The sequence below is a fragment of the Sus scrofa genome, chromosome 2 (genome assembly GCF_000003025.6).
Source record: "Sus scrofa isolate TJ Tabasco breed Duroc chromosome 2, Sscrofa11.1, whole genome shotgun sequence".
Taxonomy (NCBI): Eukaryota; Metazoa; Chordata; class Mammalia; order Artiodactyla; family Suidae; genus Sus; species Sus scrofa.
In genome coordinates, this window is record NC_010444.4 from 56705372 (window position 1) to 56727533 (window position 22162).

Here is a 22162-nt window from a genome sequence, read left to right on the forward strand (position 1 = left end):
ATACATCTGGACAAAGCTCTCCTTAAAAAATACACATGCATGTGCATGTTCATTGCAGCACTGTTCACAATAGCCGAGACAAGGAAACAACTCAAATGTCCATCAACAGACAGTTGGATTAGGAAGATGTGTTATATATACACAATGGAATACTACTCAGCCATAAAAAAGAACAAAACATACCATTTGCAGCAACATGATGGAACTAGAGACTCTCATCCTGAGTGAAGTAAATCAGAAAGAGAAAGACAAATATCGTATGATATCACATATCTGGAATATAATACACAGAACAAATGAACCTTTCCACAGAAAATAAATCATGGACTTGGAGAATAGACTTGTTGTTGCCAAGGGGGAGGGGGAGGGAGTGGGAGGACCTGGGAGCTTGGGGTAAATAGATTCAGAATGTTGCCTTCAGGATGGATTAGCAATGGGATTCTGCTGTGTAGCACTGGGAACTCTGTCTAGTCACTTAATGGAACATGTAGTGTGAGAAAAAAAGAATGTATACATGTAAGTGTAACTGGGTTACCATACTGTACAGTAGAAAAAAATTTATGTAAATAAAAGACTAAAAAAGATACATGCACCCCTATGTTAATAGCAGCACAATTCAAAACAACCAAGCCATGGAAACACTGAAAATGTCCATTCACAGATGAATGGATTAAGATATGGTACATATACATAATGGAATATTACTCAGCCATAAAAATTAATGAAATAATGTCATTTGCAGCAACATTGATGGAAGTAGAGATTCTCATAGTGAATGAAGTAAATCAGAAAGAGAAAGACAATTACAATATGATATCACCTATACATAGAATCTAAAATATGGCACTAATAAACCTATCTACAAAGCAAAATAGAGTCACAGACACAGCAGAATTGTGGTTGCCAAGGGAGAGGTGTGATGGAGTGGGATACACCAAAAATTTGGGGTTAATAGATTCAAATTATTACATTTAGAATGGAGAGTCAATGAGGCCCCACTGAATAGCACAGGGAACTTTGTCCATTCTCTTGGACTAGAACATTATGGAGGACCACATGAGAAAAAGAATGTATATATATTCATTATAAATGACTAGGTCATTTTGCTGTACACAGAGATTGATATAATAATGTAAATCAACTATACTTTAATAAAAAGTGAAGAAAATATGAAATTTTATTCCATAAGAATATTTTTGAAATAAATGAATTTTAGTAAAAGTTATTGACCAAATAGTAGATAGAAAGGGTTCTCTCTTGCTCTTTCTCTCCCCAGCCCCTTCAATAGCAATGTTAGGAATAAAAAAGAGGGCATCACTATAGATCCTGAAAACATTAACCCTAGACAAGGATGTGATTAACAATTTTAAGTTTAGCACCTTGGAATCTTAATAGAAAAGGACAAATTTTATGAGAAATGTAACGTGATCTGAAAAGACGAAACATAATACATAAATAGTATAACTACAAAAGCATTTGAATCTGCGTGTAAGAAAAGTTATTTACTGTGAGCTTGGGGCGGGGGGCAGGTGGGGAAGAATTGCCACCAAGATCTGGTGACAAGCCTCATGTGCCCACCATTGCCCTGGCTCCTGGCTCCCACACAGTGGTCCTGGCTCACCCATGATCAAGTTGTGCCTCATCTTTAATAACCATGGGAAGCTGAAATTCTCCAAGTTCTACCAGCCCTACAGTGAAGATACACAACAACAAATCATCAGGGAGACATTCCATTTTTTTATCTATGAGAAATGAGAATGTTTGTAATTTCCTGGAAGGAAGATTAATAATTGGATCATCTGACAACAAGCTGACTTATAAACATTATGCTACATAATATTTTGTTTTCTGTGTGTATTCTTTAGAACGTGAACTTGGCATTTTGGATCTAATTCAAGTATTTGTGGAAACATTAGACAAGTGTTTTGAAAATGTCTGCTTGGATTTAACTTGCCATGTAGATAAGGTCACAATGTTCTTGAAGAAATGGTGACGGGAGGAATGGTATTGGAGACCAACATGAATGAGATTGTTACACAAACTGAAGCACAAAATAAACTGGAGAAATCTGAGGCTAGCTTAGAAGGAGCACCAGCCTGTTCTGTATCAGCTATAAAGAATATGAATCTTCCTGAGATCCCAAGAAACAGTAACATTTATACTGACATCATTATACCCTCTTTTAAGTAAAAAATTTAAAAGGTCATTCCCAGGTAAAAATCTAGGTGGAAAAGTCCTTTAAGTTTTCTTTGCATTTGTTTACCAAAAATAGAGGAGGAGAGTTTTAACTCTTGCTCTTGGATTTAAATTAAGGTACTATATGGAACTTATGTAAAATCTGTATGGAAATTCAGCATAGCTTTTCTTGCTCAGTGATTTTGAAGAAATTGAGTAGTTCAAAGTGTTATTTTTTTTCTTTCTTTTCTAAACTGTATTCCTATGGCCACATAAGGCATGCCTTTATGTATTGGCTACTATGGTATTTTGAAGTGTGTGAGAAATTTATTTTAATTATGTACAACCAAAAATACTGGTGTTTTGTATAGATCACAAGGGCAGCTTTCCTTCATTCTTTCTGTCGTTTGTCACAATTGTTGTTTAAAGAACCAAGTATGTATTACAAGAAAATATGATGACCTTTTTCTTTTAGTTTAAATAAACTCCAAGGTAACTGGACTTCTAAAAAAAGTTATTTACAATAAATATAATATCCCATGGATGTCTTTCCCCATAAAATTGTACCAAGGCTTAGAAGAAATAAAATTAATCATACACAAACACTTCATAGATTAAAAAGTCTCTAAGTTTGGATCAATAAAAGCACCAGCATTTTAGAAATACTGGATGAAAAGTAGTATCAGATAGAAGAGGGGTGTTCAGTGATTGAGGATGCAAACATAGGGTGTAGCATCAAAGGGAGGAAGGAAGAATTTCAGGAGTGAGATGTTAAGCAACATTTGTAAATTCTAGATATAGAGTGATTGAGATTAAGATTAAAAAACTGTCCTTTAGAGTCTGCACAATTTTTTGACAGAGGCATTCAACTTTTTAAACATGACACATAGCTAGAAATATATTTTATACCTTGGTTTAGTGCAAAATAGCAAATAAAATTTTAAATAATTATTTTAATACAAATGCAATGATTTTATGTGCACTGCATTATGATGATTTTTTAAATATGTTATTCTAGTTATGACTGTGATGGTGTTTGGTAAAATGCATTATTTGTAGCCCATTGAATGTGTTCAGTGGAGTGGTAGTACCAGAAGGAAGCAACTGTAAGCTTAGAGGTGATTGATAAATGCAATGTTCCAAAAAATGAGGCTAGATGATTCTTTAAAGAAGCTTGCAATATTGGAGACAAGATAAAGGAGTATGGCTTGAGGTCACCTATTCTCACTAAAATACAAAAATCACAACACTTCTGAACATCCATCAACAAAAAAAGACTGGAACCTACCAAAAAATATATATATATTTATACCCAAAGACAAAGAGGCTACAATGAGATGGTAGAAGGGGAGATTTCACAAGATAATCAACACATATCTGGTGGGTGGGAAACTCACAAACTAGAAAATAATTATGTCACAGAGTTTCTTCAGAAGGAATGAGAGTTCTGAGTTCCACATCAGGTTCCCCAGATTGGAGGGGTTAGCATTAATAGGAGGAGACACAGAACATTTGCTTCTGAAGAAAAGCAGGACTGGGGAAAATAGAGAATTTCCCCGTGGAAGGCACACACAAGGTGTCATGTGCACTGGGACCCAGAGCAAAGCAATGATCCACAGAAGCCTGGACCAGACATACTTGTGGGTCTTGGAGGGCCTCCTTAGGAAGCAGGGCTCGGCCCTGGCTCGCTGTGGAACAAGGACACTGGTCATGGTGGACCCAGGGAAATTTCATCAGTGTGAGCTTTCCAATAGATCATCTTTTGACACTGAGACCTGGCCTCACCCAAAAACCTGAAAGCTCCAGTGCCATGAAGCCTCAGGCCAAACAACCAACAAAGTGGGAACATAGACCAGTTCCTCAGAAGACAGGTTGCCTAAAGTTTTACTGAGCCCACAACCACCTTATCTCTACATACAATTTCACATAGTCCTACACACCAGAGGAACCCAGACCCATATCCACAGATCACTGGGCAGGCAAGAGGTCCTCCAACCAAGGAGCCTACACAAGTCCCTGTATAAAGCTCAACCACCAGAGGGCAGACACTAGAAGAAAGAATAACTATATTCCTGAAGCCTGTGAAATGGAAACCAAAAACACAGAAAGTTGGTCAAGTGAGATGGCAGAGAAATATGTTCCAGATGAAAGAATAATATAAAACTTAGAAGAACAACTAGGTGAGGTGGAGATAGGTAATCCAATTGAAAAAGAATTTAGAATAATGATAGTAAAGATGGTCCAAGGTCTCAGAAAGAGAATGGAGACACAGACCAAAAAGATAAAAGAAATTTTTAACAAAGTTCAAGAATATGAAGAACAAGTAAACAGCAGTAAATAAAACAATAACTGAAATGAAATATAACCAGAAGGAATCAATAGTAGAATAAGTGAGTCAGAAAAATGAATGAGTGGAAGACAGACTGGTGGAAATCACTGCCATTGAACATAATAAGGAAAAAAGAATGAAATGAAATGAGGACAGTCTAAGAGATCTCTGGGACAACATTTAATACCCCAACGTTTACATTATAGGGGTGCTGGAAGGAGAAGAGGCCAAGAAAAGGCCTGAGAAAATATTGTAAGAGATAATGGCCAAAACTTCCCTATCATAGAAAAGGAAACACTCAGGTTGAAGAGACACAAAGAGTCCCATACAGGATAGACCAAGAAAAAAAAATGGCAAGATACATATTTATCAAACTAACAAAAGTTAATGCAGAGAGAAAAGACTAAAAGCAACAAGGGAAAGCCACAAATAACATACAAGGGAATCCCCATAAAATTACCATCTGATGTTTCAACAGAAATTCTGCAGGCCAGAAGGGAGTAGCATATTATATTTAAAGTGATGAGAGGGGAAAACTTCCAGCCAAGAATATTATGCCCAGTAAGGCTCTCATTCAGATTTAAAAGAGAAATCAAAATCTCTAAAAACAAGCAAAAGCTAAGAGAATTCAGCACCACAAAACCGGCTTTACAACAATCCTACACGAACTTCCACAGGTGGAAAAGAAAAAGCCACAGCTAGAAACAAGAAAATTATGAATGTGAAAGCTCACTGGTAAAGGCAAACAAACAGTAAACATAGGAAAACATCCACATATAAATATAATATAAAAACCACAATCATGAGAAGAGAGTATAAATGCAGAATATTGGAAAGGCGTTAGAAATTGAGACCAGCAATTTTAAAAAACCTTGTGTGTGTATGGCTATGTCAAAACCTCATGATAAACACAAACTAAAAATCTACAATGGATACACACAAAAAAAGGAAAAGCAATCCAAACACAAAACTAAATATAGTCATCAAATCACAAGAAAAGAGGACACAAGCAGAAAGGAAGAAAAAAGACCTACAAAAACAAAACCAAAACATTAACAAAATGGCAATAAGCATATAAATATCAATAATTACCTTAGCAAATGGATTAATGCTCAATTAAAAGACAAGGCCTGGCTGAATGGATATAAACATAAGACCTGTATACATGCTTTCTACAAGATACTTACTTCAGATTAGAGGATGGAATAAGCTATTCCATGTAAATGGAAATAAAAAGAAAGCAGGAGTAGCAATACTCATGTCAGAAAAATGGACTTTAAAATAAAGACTGTTACAAGAGAAAATAAAAGGACACTACATAATGATTGGGGGTCAATCCAAGAAGATATATCAATTATAAATATATATGCACTCAACATATAAGGTAAATGCTAACAGCCATAAAAGGAGAAATTGACAATAACACAATAATAGTGGGAACATTAACACCCCACTTAAATCAACGGACATATCATCTAAACACAAAATCAATAAGGAAACACAAGTCTTAAATGACAGATAGACCAGATGGACTTAAATGATGGTTATAGAACATTCCATCCCAATCAGTATGATAGACATCTTCTCATGTGCACATGGAATATTCACCATGATAAATTGCATACTGGGCTAAAAAGCAAGCCTTGATAAATTTAAGAAAATTTAAATCATATCAAGCATCTTCTCTGACCACAATGCTATAAGACTAGAAATTAAGTATAAGAAAAAACAACCTGAAAAAAACACAAGTAAGTGGAATCTAAAATTACATGCTACTAGAAATAAATAAATAAAAATTTAAAAACTAACTAGGTAAATAAATGAATAAATTACATGCTACTAAATAAATAAATTAGATGCTACTAAACAACAAATGAATCAATGAAGAAATCAAAGAGGAAATCAAAAATACTTAGAGACAAATGATAATGAAAACACAACATTCCAAAGACTAGGGGACTCACAGAAAGCATTTCTGTATTGTTTATAGCAATATAACCTTGCATCAGGAAACAAGAAAAAAATCTCAAGCAATCTAACCTTACACCTAAAGCAACTAGAGAGAAAAGAACAAACAAGACCCCAAATTAATAGAATAAAATAAAGCTTAAAGATCAGAGCAGAAATAAGTAAAATAGAGATGAAGAAAATAATAGAAAAGTTCAATGAAACTAAAAGTTGGTTCTCTGAAAAGATAAACAAAATCATTAAACCTTAAGCAAAACACTTCAAGGAAAAAAAGGGCTCAAATCAATAAATTAGAAATTAATGGAGAAGTCACAACTGATACCAGAAATGCAAAGGATCATGAGGTTACTATAAACAACTATATGCCAATAAAATGGACAACTTAGAATTGGACAGATTCATAGTAACCACAAACTAAAAAAATCTACAATAAACACACACACACACACCACACACACACAAAGAAAAAGCAATCCAAACACAAAACTAAAGATAGTCATCAAATCACAAGAAAAGAGGATACAAGAAGAAGGGAAGAAAAAAGCCCTAAAAAACACATCAAAACAATAACAAAATGGCAAAATCATGTACATATCAATTAATCTTTCAAGACTGACCAAGGAAAAAACAGAAAATATGAATGCATCGATAAGAAGTATTGAAATAAAAACAATGGTTTAAAACCTGCCAAAAACAAAGGTCCAGGACCAGATGGCTTCACAGGTGAATTCTATCAAACATTCAAAAAGAGTTTAGATCTATCATTCATAAACTATTCCAAAAGATTCCAGAGAAGAGACACTACCAAACTCATTCTATGAGTCCTCCATCATTCTGAAACAAAAACCAAAGATAACGCAAAAAAGAAAATTACAGACCAATCCTACTGATGAATATAGAACAAAAATCCTCAACAAAATGCAAGCATTCTGAAGGCAACATTAAAATGATTATACACAATGAACAAGTGGGATGCATCTCAGGGTTTAAGGATTTTTCAATATCCAGAAATCAACTAGCATGATAAGCCACATTAACAAATTGAAGAATAAAAACCATGTAATCATCTCAATATATGCAGGAAAAACTTTTGACAAAATTTGATACACATTCATGATTAAAAAATAAGCTGTCAGAAAGTGGGGGTCAAGGGAACATACCTCAACATAATAAAGGCTATATATGACAAACACACAGGTATTATACTGAATGTTGAAACTTTAAGATTAGAAATAAGACAAGGACATTCACTCTTGACACTATTATTCAACACAGTTTTGGAAGTCCTACCCATGGCAATTATAGAAGAGAAAGAAATAAAATTTCTCAAACTGGAAAAGAAAAAGACTTTCACTGTTTGAAAATGACTATATATATATATACACTAGAAAAATATATATATACTAATATATATAGTCCATGGACTTGTTGTCCATCTGTATCTGCACAACAGGTGGACCACAAGAAAATGATCCTAAAGATGCTACCTGCAAACTACTAAAGCTCATTAATGAATTTGGCAAAGTTACAGGATACAAAATTACTATATAGGAATCTGTTGTATTTCTATAGGCTAAAAATAAAAGATCAGAAATAGACATTAAAAAACAATAACATTTACCATCACATCAAAAAGAATAAAATACCTAGGATTAAACCTACAGAGTAGGTGAAAGACATTTTATCTGTAAACTATAAGACACTGATGAAAGAAATTGAAGATGACAAAAACAAATGGAAAGATATACCATGCTCTTGGAATAGAAAAATCAATAGCATCAAAATAATTATACCAGCCAAGGCAATTTACAGATTCAATGCAATCCTTATCAAATTATCAATGGCATTTTTCACAGAACTAAAACAAACATTTTTAAATTTATATAGAATACAAAGGACATTGAATAGCCAAAGCCATCCTAAGAAAAATGGGCCCAGAGAATGCAGGATCCCTGGCTTCAGACTATACTACAAAGCTACAGTCATCAAAATAATATGGGATTGGCACAAAAACAGAAATATTAAGCAATGGAATTGCATAGAAAGCCCAGAAATAAACCCAAGCACCTATGGTCAACTAATCTGTGACAAAGGAAACAAGAATATACCGTGGAGGAAAGATAGTATCTTCAGTAAGTGGTGCTGGGAAAACTGGACTAGCTGTCCATGCAAAATAATAAAATATCACTCTTTAAACACCACACACAAACATAAACTTGAAATGGATTAAATACCTAAATGTAAGAGCAGATACTATAAAACCCTTAGAGGAAATCATAGGCAGAACACAATTTGACATAAATTGCATTATTGCCTTTTTGGATCTGCCTCCTAGAGTAATGAAAATAAAAGCAATAATAAACAAATTAGACCTAATTAAACTTAAAAGCTTTTGCACAGCAAAAAAATAAATAAATAAATAAACAAAACAAAACACCAAATGGGAGAAAATATTTGCAAACAGAGTGACTGACAAAGTATTAATCTCCAAAATATACAAAAATCTTATGTAACTCTATATCATAAAATAACCTGGTTAAAAAAAATGGGCAGAACATCTAAATAGACATTTCTCCACATAAGAGATACAGATGGACAACAAGCACATGAAAATATGCTCAACATCACTAACTATTAGAGAAATACAAATCAAAAATACAATGAGGTATCACCTCACACAGGTCATAATGCCCATCATCAAAAAGTCTACAAACAATAAATTCTGGAGAGGGTGTAGAGAAAATGGAACCCCCTTACACTGTTGGTGGGAATGTAAATTGGTACAACCACTATGGAAAGCAGTATGGATTTTCCTCAAAAAACTAAAAAATAGAACTACCATATGATCCCGTAATCCCATTCCTGGACATTTATTCAGATAAACCTATAATTTAAAAACATACATGCATCCCAATGTCCATTGCAGCACTATTTACAATAGCCAAGACATGGAAACATGGAAGTTTTGGATTGGCATATGCACACTGATGTATATGGAATGATTTGCCAACAAGAAGCTGCTATATATCAGAGGTAACTTGACCCAATATTCTGTGATAATCTATGTGTGAAAAGAATCTGAAATAGAAAGGATGTGTGTACATGTATAACTGAATCATTGTGTTGTACAGCAGAAATTATCACAAACTTTAAATCAACTATGTTTCAATAAAATAAAAAAATGAAAAAAAAGATGCATGCACCCCAATGTTCATTTTAGTGCTATTTACAATAGCTGAGACAAGGAAGAAACTTAAATGTCCATCAACAGAGAAACAGATAAAGAAGATGTGGTACATATATATACAATGGAATATTACTCAGCCATAAAAAATGAAATTTGCAGCAATATGGATGGATCTAGAGAGCATCATACTATGTTAACTAAGTTAGAGAAAGACAAACATCATATGATATCAATCATAGGTGGAATCCTAAAAAAAAAAAAAAAGAAGAAGATCTAAATGAACTTATTTGCAGAATGGAAACGGACTCACAGAGTTAAAAAACAAACTTGTTACCAAAGGGGAAATGTGGGGTTAGGGATAAATTAGGAATTTGAGATTAACATATACACACTACTATATATAAAATAGGTAAGTAACAAGGACCTACTACATAGCACAGGGAACTCTTCATTATTCTGTAATAACCTATATGGGAAAAGAATCTGAAAAAATGTATATATATATATATATACATGTATATATATATATAACCGAATCATTTTACTGTGCACCTGAAACAGAGCATTGTAAGTCAGCTTTAATCCAATAAAATGAAAATGAAATTAAATTGGAAAAACAAGCTTGACTGTAGAGGGTGAGAAGCAATAGTGATAAGAAAAGGTGAGTTTCGGAGTTCCCTTCATGGCGCAGTGGTTAACGAATCTGACTAGGAACCATGAGGTTGCGGGTTTGATCCCTGCCCTTGCTCAGTGGGTTAATGATCCGGCGTTGCTGTGAGCTGTGGTGTAGGTCGCAGACACGGCTTGGATCCTGCGTTGCTGTGGCTCTGGCGTAGGCTGGCGGCTACAGCTCCGATTAGACCCCTAGCCTGGGAACCTCCATATGCCGCTGGAGTGGCCCAAGAAGTGGCAAAAAGACCAAAAAAAGAAAGAAAGAAAAGGTGAGTTTCTTTCGTAATTGTCCATTTTAAGTAATTACATGATTACTACACCTACATATGTCAAACAGCAAATGTTTGAGAAAAAAAAATACTCAGTACCAATTAATATTCAAAATGGTGCTATTTAAAAATACCATTATAAAAATTAAAATTCATAATTTTGGGTTAAATTCTTCCCATAGTAGTCTATGAGGCGTTAGAAATAAACCTTATGCAAGTATTCCTATAATACAAAGAATAAAGGGAGAAGTTTTTGAGACAAAAAAGTGAAGAACTAACAAAGGACTCTTAGTGACATTTCTTCTAGCTGTATCATGGTATCAGAATGTCATCTAATTTGTATTTTAAATTTACAACATACCTAGTATGGAAAATATTATGAAGCAATGACTTACTTTTCTTATCTTGACCTTGATTTTCTTTCTCAGATGTAGTCATTTCCTGCCTACAAAGGAAAAAGATAACAACATCAGACAATCCATTTCTCTGAAACTAAAATTTCACTTGAAAGAAATGTTTCATTGTCCTAAACCTAAGGTCATTGCTAGATTTACAATTCAAAGTTAAGTAAAATTGAAATCCTTCTTACTCTATCCCCTTCTGAAAAATCTTGAAATACAGTTCATAACACTGTATTGAATAATTGACATAGGCTAAGAGAGCAGAACTGAAAGGCTCTCACATTGAAAAAAAAGGAAATATGTGAAGTAATAGATGTGAAAATTATCTCTGTGGGGCAACCTTTCAAAATATGCACATATACCAAGTCATCCTATACACTTTAAATATCTTAAAGTTTTATTTGTTAATTATACTTCAATAAAGCTGAAAAAAATCTCAAAAACATCTAAGGAAAGAATGAAAATGAAGAACAAATTCCATATTTTAGGAATTTGTTGAAGTTAGGAATTACTAAATTATTAAACCATGTATATTTTATGTTGTCACATGAATGGAAAACACATGAGGAATGTAGTGAAATTGGGAAAGCTTCAAAAGAGAATATTTTAATTCTGTTTATATCTCTGCTGTTCTTGATGATGGAGAACATATTTTTAAAGATAAATGTGAAGTCTTAGAAATTCTAACTACAAACTGACAGTGATAGACTTTAATAAGGGTGAGCTAGTGATGAGAGGACTAGAGATTAACTCTCTAGGGACACAATTCTACACCACAATAGGAAAGACGAAGAGGGAATGGAGTTGCCAACGCATCACTTTTCTTTTTTTCTGTTTCCCAGATTCCTAAACTTGAGGGAAAATATGGAAGTAACAAAGAATACAACCTGTAATGACCTGCCAACCTCAAAGAGGGTAATACACACAGAACAGAGGTATGCCAGTGCAGAAGGAAGAGAATATTTGGTGAGGAGGCAGTCTGAGACAACATATTGAAATCAAAGACCGTATCTTAGTTTTCTGCTCTCTCCCAAAACAAATGCACAAATGTACACACACATTACTTTATCTCATGAATGATCTGCTTGCATTCAAAGTACTAAGTATGAAGTTTCAAGCATGAACTGAATAACAAAAGTGATTGCAAAAAAGAAATTGCAGAAACAATGAATTAAAGGCAGATAAACAGTAATTAACTTAATAATTATTGTTGATAATAACAATAAATGGAGTGGGAAAGTGAACATCATAAATCAGGAAAACAATTGAAAGAAAAGGCAAAAATTTTATAACATTGAAAGAAAATGGTAGAAAATGGTGAGAAAGAGTGGTTAGAGAAAGAATGGTAATTATGGGAAAAAATATGCCTAATATAATCATAACTGTTATTTCTGAAGATGAGAACCAGAAACAATAACGAATGCATATAAAGATATAATAATTTTTTAAAATTCTGGAATAAGAAATACTTGAATATGAAAATTGATTTTACAGGATAATAAAAACCACAAATTATATGGAATATTAATATGCAATAGCTTATGAACCTCAGCAATAAATAATGAATCCTAGAATATCTATGGGGAAAAAATTGCAGATGTAGAGTACAATCAGAACCTTGGTTCAGTAGCATCATGACATATTTGTTATCTCCTCTCCATCTGCAAAATGTAAAGGGAAATTGTAAAGAATCACAGTGCAGGCATAGACACTCTATGATTTCTACCTTTTCCTTTGTATCGAGAAAGCATGGATGAAAACTTCCTTTGGAAATGATTGACTCCTGCAAAAATTATTTAATATAACCAATCAATATCTAGGCCTTTGTCTCAATCCCCCATACTTTTACATATTTGTAAGAGCAGAAATGGACTTCTCAGAGATATAAAGCCAGCCCCTGAGATGAAATGATTAGAAAAGAGGTTGAACATAAAGATATGAACAACACATGATTAACAAACAAGTCAGAGCGTTTCTGTTAATCTAAGCCAGGGCAAGATATCAGTGTCCCAATATAGATTGGTTTTTTGTTGTTGTTGTCACTCAGTTTTTGGTTTTTTTTTTCTTTTTTCCTTTGAGGGTCTTTTAAGAGTTGGTCATTAAATAGGCCCTAGCAAGTCAAGCAGTGGTCACAGTCATGATGAACACATGGTATATAGAGGGAGATGGACTGTAAAAATCTAAACTATCTGATGATGGTCTTATCGCTGGTGTAATGTGGTACCTCATTGTAGTTTTGGTTTGCATTTCTGTAATAATTAGTGATGTTGAGCATCTTTTCATGTGTTTTTTGGCCATCTTATAGTAAGAGTGCAAAGAAAAGGAAACCCTCTAACACTGTTAGTACAGTATTGGTGGGAATGCAAATTGGTGCAATTACTGTGGAAAACAGTATAGAAGTTCCTCAAAAACTAAAAATATAACTATCATATGATCCAGTAATTTCACTCCTGGACACCTATCCATAGAAAATCCCATAATTCAAAAAGATACATTCACTGCAATGTTCATTGCAGCACTATTTACAGAAGCCAAGACATGGACGCAACCTAAATGTACACAAATAGAGGAGGAGATAAAGATGTGGTACATATATACAATACAATGTTATTCAGACATAGAATGAAATAATGCCATTTTCAGCAACATGGATGGACCTAGAGATTATCATACTAAGTGAAGTTAGTGAAAGACAAAAAACATGTTATTTCTTATATGTGGAATATTTTAAAAAGAACAAAAATGAACTTATTTGCAGAACAGAAACAGACTCAGACTTTGAAAAACTTATGCTTACCAAAGGGGATAGCTGCGGGGAGTGGAATAGGGGTTTGGTATTGACATATGCACACTGAGTATATGGAATAATTGGCCAATGGTTACCTGCTATATAGCACAGAAAACTCTACCAAATATTCTGTGATAATCTATGTTGGCAAAAATCTGAAAGAGAATGGATGTGTATGTATATATAACTGAATATCTTTGTTGTACAGAAGAAATTATCACAACTTTGTAGATCAAATATACTTCAATAAAGCTTAAAAAAACTAAACTAACAATATAAAGCTATAAGTTAAGGGCAGGCATGGCAAGTATATGTAGGGGGCAGTGTAGGAAATCCATGAGGTGTGGAAACATTCATATATAATCTAGTTGGGGAGGATTTCAGAAAAATCATAAAAGCCAACATCTCCAAAAGAGATGTTATCAAGCACAAGTAAGGAAAATAAAAACCACATTCACTAACAGAGAGGCAGGTACCAGAGCCCTGAGGTGAAGACGATTGATTGCTTGAAGATCATAACTCCTTAGGAAGTAGTGTGTGAGCATGGAGGGCGAGAAATGAGATTGGAGAGATACACAAGGATCAATCCTTATTTGGCTGTAGCCTGTAGAGATGAGTTTGGATTTTACTCTGAATGCAATAGAGAACTATTGAGGCATGTTAAGGAAAAGCCATGGTTAGACTTATATTTACCAAGGATTATTCTGGCTGAGCATGAGGACTAGGTTGGAAGTACAGTTGTTGCAAATAGCCAACCAAAACCAAACAATTTTATTTAGCTATACATGTCAACTATGCATTTGCTTTATAGAACTATTAAGAAATGAAACATGTGCACTAATACCCCATCTTTCATATTTAGGTAAAGTCTCCATCTAACATTCTACCAAGTCTTAGAGGCAACCACCAAAGTATTCTATCATTGTGGCTGTAAGAGGTCTAAGATAAGATCTTAGCTCTCATTGGACAGAGATTCTGGAAGTCAATCTCAGAGAAAAAATACTCTGATATGCTGTGTACTTACCGTTTTCTCTTCACTTCTGGGTTTACCTTCTCAAGCTGATTTTGATTGTCTTTCAGGCAACTAGATGAAAACACAAATTAAAAAAGAGAGTGTTACCTCCATGTATATGTTTTCGTCTCCTTTTCTAGCTTACTTTACTATTAAAAACAAGCAAGCCTGCCTTTCCTTTTTTCCAAACCTCTCTTCCTTTTGAAATTGCCAGTCACTTGGAGTTCCTGCTGTGGCTCAGTGGAAATGAATCTGACTAGCATCCATGAGTATGCAGGTTCAATACTTGGCCTCACTCAGTGGGTTAAGGATCTGGTGTTTCCATGAGCTATTTTGTAGGTCACAGAGGTGGCTTGGATCTGACATTGTTGTGGCTGTGGCATAGGCCAGTGGCTACAGCTCTTACTCAACTCCTACCCTGATAACATCCATATGCTATGGGTGTGGCCCTAAAAAGCCAAAAAAAGAAAACAAAAGAAATTAGCAGTCACAAGTACAGAATGCAATTTGGAATTGACCACAAAGTCAGGCTTATTATTGGATAAAATATCTCTGATCTTCGATTCTCTCGGTCTTGTTTCTAATAATCAGGAAAGTTCCAGGGCTGGGATCATGATCAGGCATAAAAATTTCCTGAGTCTCCAGAAGAGAAAGGAGGATACAAGAAGACAGAAGGACCCTAAAAATGGGGAGGTGCAGCTTCTCCAGTGAGTCCATAGAGAATCAGCATTTTATAAGTGTCCAAGGGGAGTACTAGAACTATTCACCCTGGCTCTCTAAGCTGCCAGAGTCTCCAAACACTGCTGTTTTGCCATCCATGTAAACAGAGGGCAATACAATCTTTACCTACATTTAGGGAATTTTATGCTGTCCATATTACTTTTAGGGTTTTCCTATCAATTATAACCATTGTTATGAGAAATCAAGCAAACACTGAATGATGAAGTCAAGACCAGAGAAGCCAGTAATCTGTGTGATTACACAGTGTTTATATGATATTTAGCAACAGAATCAAGCCAGTGTCAGTCAATTTCTTCACTACACCCATTATAAAAACATAATATTTATTTGAATGGTCCTTTCCCATTGATAATAGTGGGAAATCCCCCAAACTGGTCTATTTTCTTGTTTCTATAATGGCTGTATGTAAAATACTTCAGACTATAAACCTCACATTTGCTTACTGGAATTATCCAGAAAAGTCATTTCCTCAGTATTGGTGTTTAAAGTTTAAGAAATACAGTTATATTTTGACATATAGGAAAGAAGGGAATTTGTTAAATATAAAATAAATCAGATTTGCAAAGGAATGGACCTTTTTCTTTAACAGAATATGCTCTAATCTAGAGCTTTCTGGATAATATTTTAAAATAGTCAAATTTGGATGTAATGTTATTAAGTAGTATATATTGTAAATCAGACAAAATTGAATCAGTATCCCCTGTTCTGTTCTCCTAGAGTCCAGTTTTCTCATGATTTCATTTTCCTAAACTGGCCAATGAATAAAGAATCTGCTAAAATAATTCTCCTTGAAGATATTAATGATTAAATAATTTATATGATAAGGAATGTTTGTGTTTTAAAGTTTTTTTTAAAAAAAGAAGCATAAAGTTCTTAACTTAGGAAACTAAATGGAATTCCATGTCATTAATACTACTGAACATAACTTTGAATTAAATTCTGTTGTAAATAAAGTAAAAGACTTTTTTAATCAAGTAAGATTCAAATAATATCAGGCATCGTGATATACAAAGATTTGTTGACTTGAACTAGTAAATTATCAATATTCTATCATTAAGAGAGCATAATGTTGTTAGGCTTAAAAATATAATTGTGTGAGAAAATTATGTACATATATATATGTTTATATAGGACTGGGTCACTATGCTGTACAACAGAAATTGTCACAACACTGCAAATCAACTATAAAAAATAAATAAATAAACATATAATAAAAATCTGTGTTGGCCAAAGTCCTGAGAAAATGTCTGATTTCCCATATTTTATGGGCTTTTCTTCCTTTCTTTTTCTTAATGTCTGAAAGATTGACATTAACTTCATTAGACATCATAGCTCCATAAAAGAAATCTAAACAAACACCAAAAAGAAATCAATAATTTGTACAGCATTTCTCCATCTTATTGAGATTTTTCCTTTTCTATAGGTTTTAGAAAAGACTCTTCAAAATTTCTGTTAGGGTAAATTTAATATTGATGAATTCTTTTAGTTTTTGCTTGTCTGAGAATATCTTTAGCTTACTTCCTATTAAATAAAATTCTTGCTTGATAGAGTATCCTAGGTGCTAGCCAATATCTTAGAGGCATATAGATGCAAAAATTCTCAACAAAATATTGGCAAGCCAAACCCAACAATATATAGAAGGGATCATACGCCATGATTAAGATGGATTTATTCCAGGGACACATGGATGGTTCAACATTTGCAAATCAACCAGTGCAACACACCATATTACCAAAAGGAAGGATAAAAATCACACAACCATCTCAATAGATTAAGAAAGTGCACTGACAAAAATTAACATTCATTCATGGTATAAACTTTCATCAAAGTGGGTACAGATGGAATTTACCCAAACACAAGAAAGTCCATTTATGAGAAATCCACAGATAGCATCATAATCAATGGTGAAAACATGGAAGTCTTTCTCTAAATTTAGGAACAAGACAAAGACTGATTCTCACCACTTGTATTTGGAAGATGTGGTATATATACACAATGGAATACTACCGAGACATAAAAAAGGACAAAGTAGTGCCATTTGCAGCAACATGGATGGAACTAGAGACTCTCATCCTGGATGAAATAAGTCAGAAAGAGAAAGACAAATACCTTATGATATCACTTATATCTGGAATATAATATATGGCACAAATGAACCTTTCCACAGAAAATAAAATTATGGGCTTGGAGAATAGACTTGTGATTGCCAAGGGGGGGGGTGGTTGGGAGCTTGGGGTTAATAGATACAGTCCACTGCCTTTGGAATGGATTAACTATGAGATCCTGCTGTGTAACACTGGGAGCTATGTCTGGTAATTTATGATGGAACATGATAATGTGAGAAAAAAGAAATATACATGTGTGTGTAACTGGGTCACCATGCTGTACAGTAGAAAAAAAAATGTATTGGGAAAATAACAATTTAAAAAAATGTGAAGAAAACACATAGTATTGGGAGTACTATCCTCAACAATCATACAATAAAAAGAAATATAATCCATCCAATATTGGAAGGGAAGAAGTAAAACTGTCCCTGTTTGCAGGTACTTTACATAGAAAAGCCTAATGTTCCCACCAAAAACTATTATAATAAAAAATCAACAAAATTTCAGGGGATACAAGATTAATATTCAGAAATGCATTGTATTTCTATATACTAAATATAAAATTTCTCAGAAAGATAATATTTTTTAAATATCTCTTTTAAAATTACATCAAAAATGTATTTCCCATTGTGGTTCAGCAGAAAAAAAAGAACTAGTATACTTGAGGATGCGGGTTTTATCTCTGGCCTTGCTCAGTAGGTTAAAGGATCTTGTATTGCCGAGAGCTGTGGTGTAGGTCACAGAAGTAGGTTGGATCCAGCATTGCTGTGACCATGGCAAATACTGGCAGCTGTAACTTCATGTTGACCCCTAGCCTGGGAACTTCCATATGCTGCAGGTGTGGTTGTAAATTAACTAATTAATTAATAACAAATTTAATTAAGGTTTGGAGGCTCTTTGGAAAACTAATAACACACCTACCATATGATCCAGTAATCCCACTGCTGGGCATACATCCAGAAAAAAAAATAATTCAAAAAGATACATGAATGTTGCTGTTGGCCATTTGCATAACTTCTTTTGAAAAATGTCTATTTAGGTCTTCTGTACTTTTTTAATTGGATTGTTTGTTTTTTTGATGTTGAGTTATATGAGTTTGTATATTCTGCAGATTAAGCCCTTGTCCATTGAATTGCTTACAATGATTTTCTCCAATTCCACAGGTTGTGTTTCTTATGGTCTTTGATGTGCAAAAGCTTGTAAGTTTGATTATGGGCTATTTGGTTTATTTTTGTTTAGTTCTGTCACCTTGGGAGTCTGACTTAAGAAAACATTTGTACAGTTGATGTCAGAAAATGTTTTTCCTATGTTCTCTTCCAATAGTTTTATAGTTTTATTTCTTATGTTCAAGTCTTTGAACCATTTTGAGTTTATTTTTTTGCATTGTGTGAGGGGGTATTCTAGTTTCATTGATTTACATGCAGCTGTCCAGCTTTCCCAGAACTACTTGCTGAAAAGGCTATCTTTTCCCATGTGGTATTTTTGTCATCTTTGCTGATGATTAATTGACCATAGTTATCTGGGATGACTTCTGATTTCTCTATTCTGTTTTATTGGTCTGTATATATGTTTTTTTTTTTTGTACCAGTACCACACTGTCTTGATTCCTGTAGCTTTGTAATATTGCCTAAGGTCTGAGAGAGTTATGTCTCCCACTTGTTTCCTTTTTTTTCTTTCAGGATTGCTTTGGCAATCCTGGGTCTTTTGTGATGCTGTATAACTTTTTGGATTGTATGTTCTAGTTGTGTGAAAAATGTACTGGGTAATTTGATAGGGATTGCATTAAATCTGCATATTTCTTTGGATGTTATGGCCATTTTAATGATATTAATTCTTTCAATCCAGAAACATGGGATATCTTTCCATTTCTTTGAGTGATCTTTAATTTCCTTGAATAATGTTTTACAGTTATCAGCATACACATCTTTCACATCCTTATTCAGGTTTAATCCTAGGTATTTAATTTTGGGGGTGTGACTTTAAAGGTATTTTATTTTTATATTCCTCTTCTAGTATTTGATTTTTGGAATACAGAAATGCAACCAATTTATGAATGATAATCTTGAATCCTGCTACACTGCTAAATTCATTGATCAGTTCAAGTAATTTTTGTGTGGAATCCTTAGGATTTTCTATATATAGTATCATATCATCTGTGTAGAGTAAAAATTTTACTTCTTCTCCTGTGATTAAGATACCTTTTATTTATTTTTTTGTTTGTCTGATTGCTGTGGCTAGAACTTCCATTCTATATTTAATAAAAGTGGCGAGAGTGGGCATCCCTGTCTTGTTCCATAGTTTCATGGGAAGGCATTCAGCTTTTCTCCACTGAGTAGTGTATGAGTTTTTGGTAAATGGATTTTATTATGTTAAGGTATTCTGCCTCTATATCATTTTGGTAAGAGTTTTTAACATGAATGGATGTTGGATTTTATCAAATGATTTTTCCACATCTATCGAGATGGTCATGGTTTTTTGTTTTTTTTTTTTTTTACTTTTGTTGACATGGTGTACGACATTGATTTTTGTATGTTGAACCATCCTTGTGAATTTGGGATGGATCTCACTTGGTCGTGGAGTATGACCTTTTTTATGTGTTGTTGGATTCAGATATATAATACTACTTAGCCATAAAAAAGAACAAAATAATACAATCTGCAGCAACATGGATGGATTCACATATGAACTGAAGTAATTTGGAAAGAGAAAGAAAATGCCTTATGATACGACTTATATTTGTAATCTAATATATGGTAAAAATGAACCTATATACAAAACAGAAACAAATGCATGGATAGAGAACACACCTATGGTTGCCATGAAGGAAAGGGAGTGGGACAGACTCTGAGTTTGGGATTAGTAGATGCAAACTATTGCATTTGGAATGGATAAGATATTATGTCCTGCTGTATAGCACAGGGAACTATATCCAATCACTTGTGATGGAACATGATGGAAAATGTTATGATAAAAAATGTATATATATGCATAACTGGGTCACTTTTCTATACAGCAGAAATTTACAGAACTTTGTATGTCAACTGTAATAAAAAAAAGTTTAATGATACATACATGTGCTCCTATATTCATTGCAGTGCTATTCACAATAACCAAGGCAAGGAAATAATCTAAATGTCAATCAATAGATAAATGGATTATGAATATGTTGTGCATGTAAACAATGTAATACTACTCAGCCATTGAAAAAATAAAATAATTTCATTTTCCAGCAACATGGATGCAATTATAAATTATCATACTAAGTGAAGTGAGTCAGAAAGAGAAAAACAAATACTATATGATATCACTTATACAGGGAATCTAAAATATGATGCAATTGAACTTATATACAAAACAAAAATAGACTCATGGACATAGAAAACAGACTTATTGTTGCCAGGGTGGTGGGGTAGTGGGATGGATGGGAGTTTGGGGCTACTAGATGCAAACTATTACATTTAGAATAGATAAGCAATGAGGTCCCACTGTATAGCACAGGCAACTCTATCCAGTCTTTTGGGATAGACCATGATGGAAGATAATACAAGAAAAGGAATACACACACACACACACACACACACACACACACACACACACACACACGCACATATAACGACTGGGTCACTTTGCTGTACCACAGAAATTGGCACAACATTGTAAATCAACTATAATTTTAAAAAATAAAGAAAGACCTATAGTATGAAAACTATACCATATTGATGAAGGATGTTGAAGATGACACAAAGAAATGGAAATGTATCCTGTGCTTTTGGATCAAAAGAAATAATATAGTTTAAAAAAATATTACCCAAAATAATCTACACGTATTAATTGCTTAATTGAATTAAGGAATATCTATCAAAATATCCACAATTTTTTCACAGAACTAGAGCAAATAACCCTAAAATTTGTATGGAACCACAAAAGACCTCAAATTTTGAAAGCAATTTTGATAAAAAATAAAAAAATCTGGAGATATCAGCTTCCCAGATTTCAGATTATACTACTTACCCACAGTAATCAAAACAGCAAGGTACTGGCACAAAAACAGAAACATGGGTCAATGAAACAAAAAAGAGAACTTATAAATAAATTCATGCACCTATAGTCAGTAAATAACTGAAAACAGAGGCAGGTATATTCATGAAGAAAAAGTCTCTTCTACAAATTATGTTGGTAAAACTGGACAACTACGTGTAAAACAATGAGATTAGAATTTTTTTAATATGGTATAGCAAAATAAACTCAAAATTATTTAAAGAATTAAATAAAAGACTTGTACCCATGCAATTCCTAGAAAATAATATGGGCAGAACACTCGACATAAACCACATAAATATTTTATTTTTGGATTAGTCTCCCAAAGCAAAAAAAAATGAAAATAAAACAAAACAAAAACCAAATTGGATCTGACTAAACTAAAATATTTTGCACAGCAGAGGAAATTGTTGATAAAATGGAAAGACAACATATGCAATGGGAAAAATATTTGCAAATAGTGTGACCAAGAAGATG

At 33.6% G+C, this 22162-nt stretch overlaps 1 protein-coding gene and 1 pseudogene across 1 annotated transcript in view; one reads left to right on the plus strand and one right to left on the minus strand.

The window, feature by feature from the left end:
• GCSAML (germinal center associated signaling and motility like) overlaps positions 1–22162 on the minus strand; it is a 53905-nt gene that overhangs the window by 14519 nt on the left and 17224 nt on the right. Inside the window, exons 2-3 of the mRNA XM_021083397.1 lie at positions 14814–14873; positions 10996–11045 (exon numbers count right to left, since the gene is read on the minus strand). Coding sequence (XP_020939056.1) covers positions 10996–11045; positions 14814–14873 — 110 coding nt within the window. The remainder of the gene's footprint in view (positions 1–10995; positions 11046–14813; positions 14874–22162) is intronic.
• Positions 1238–3699, plus strand: LOC110259307 (annotated as a pseudogene).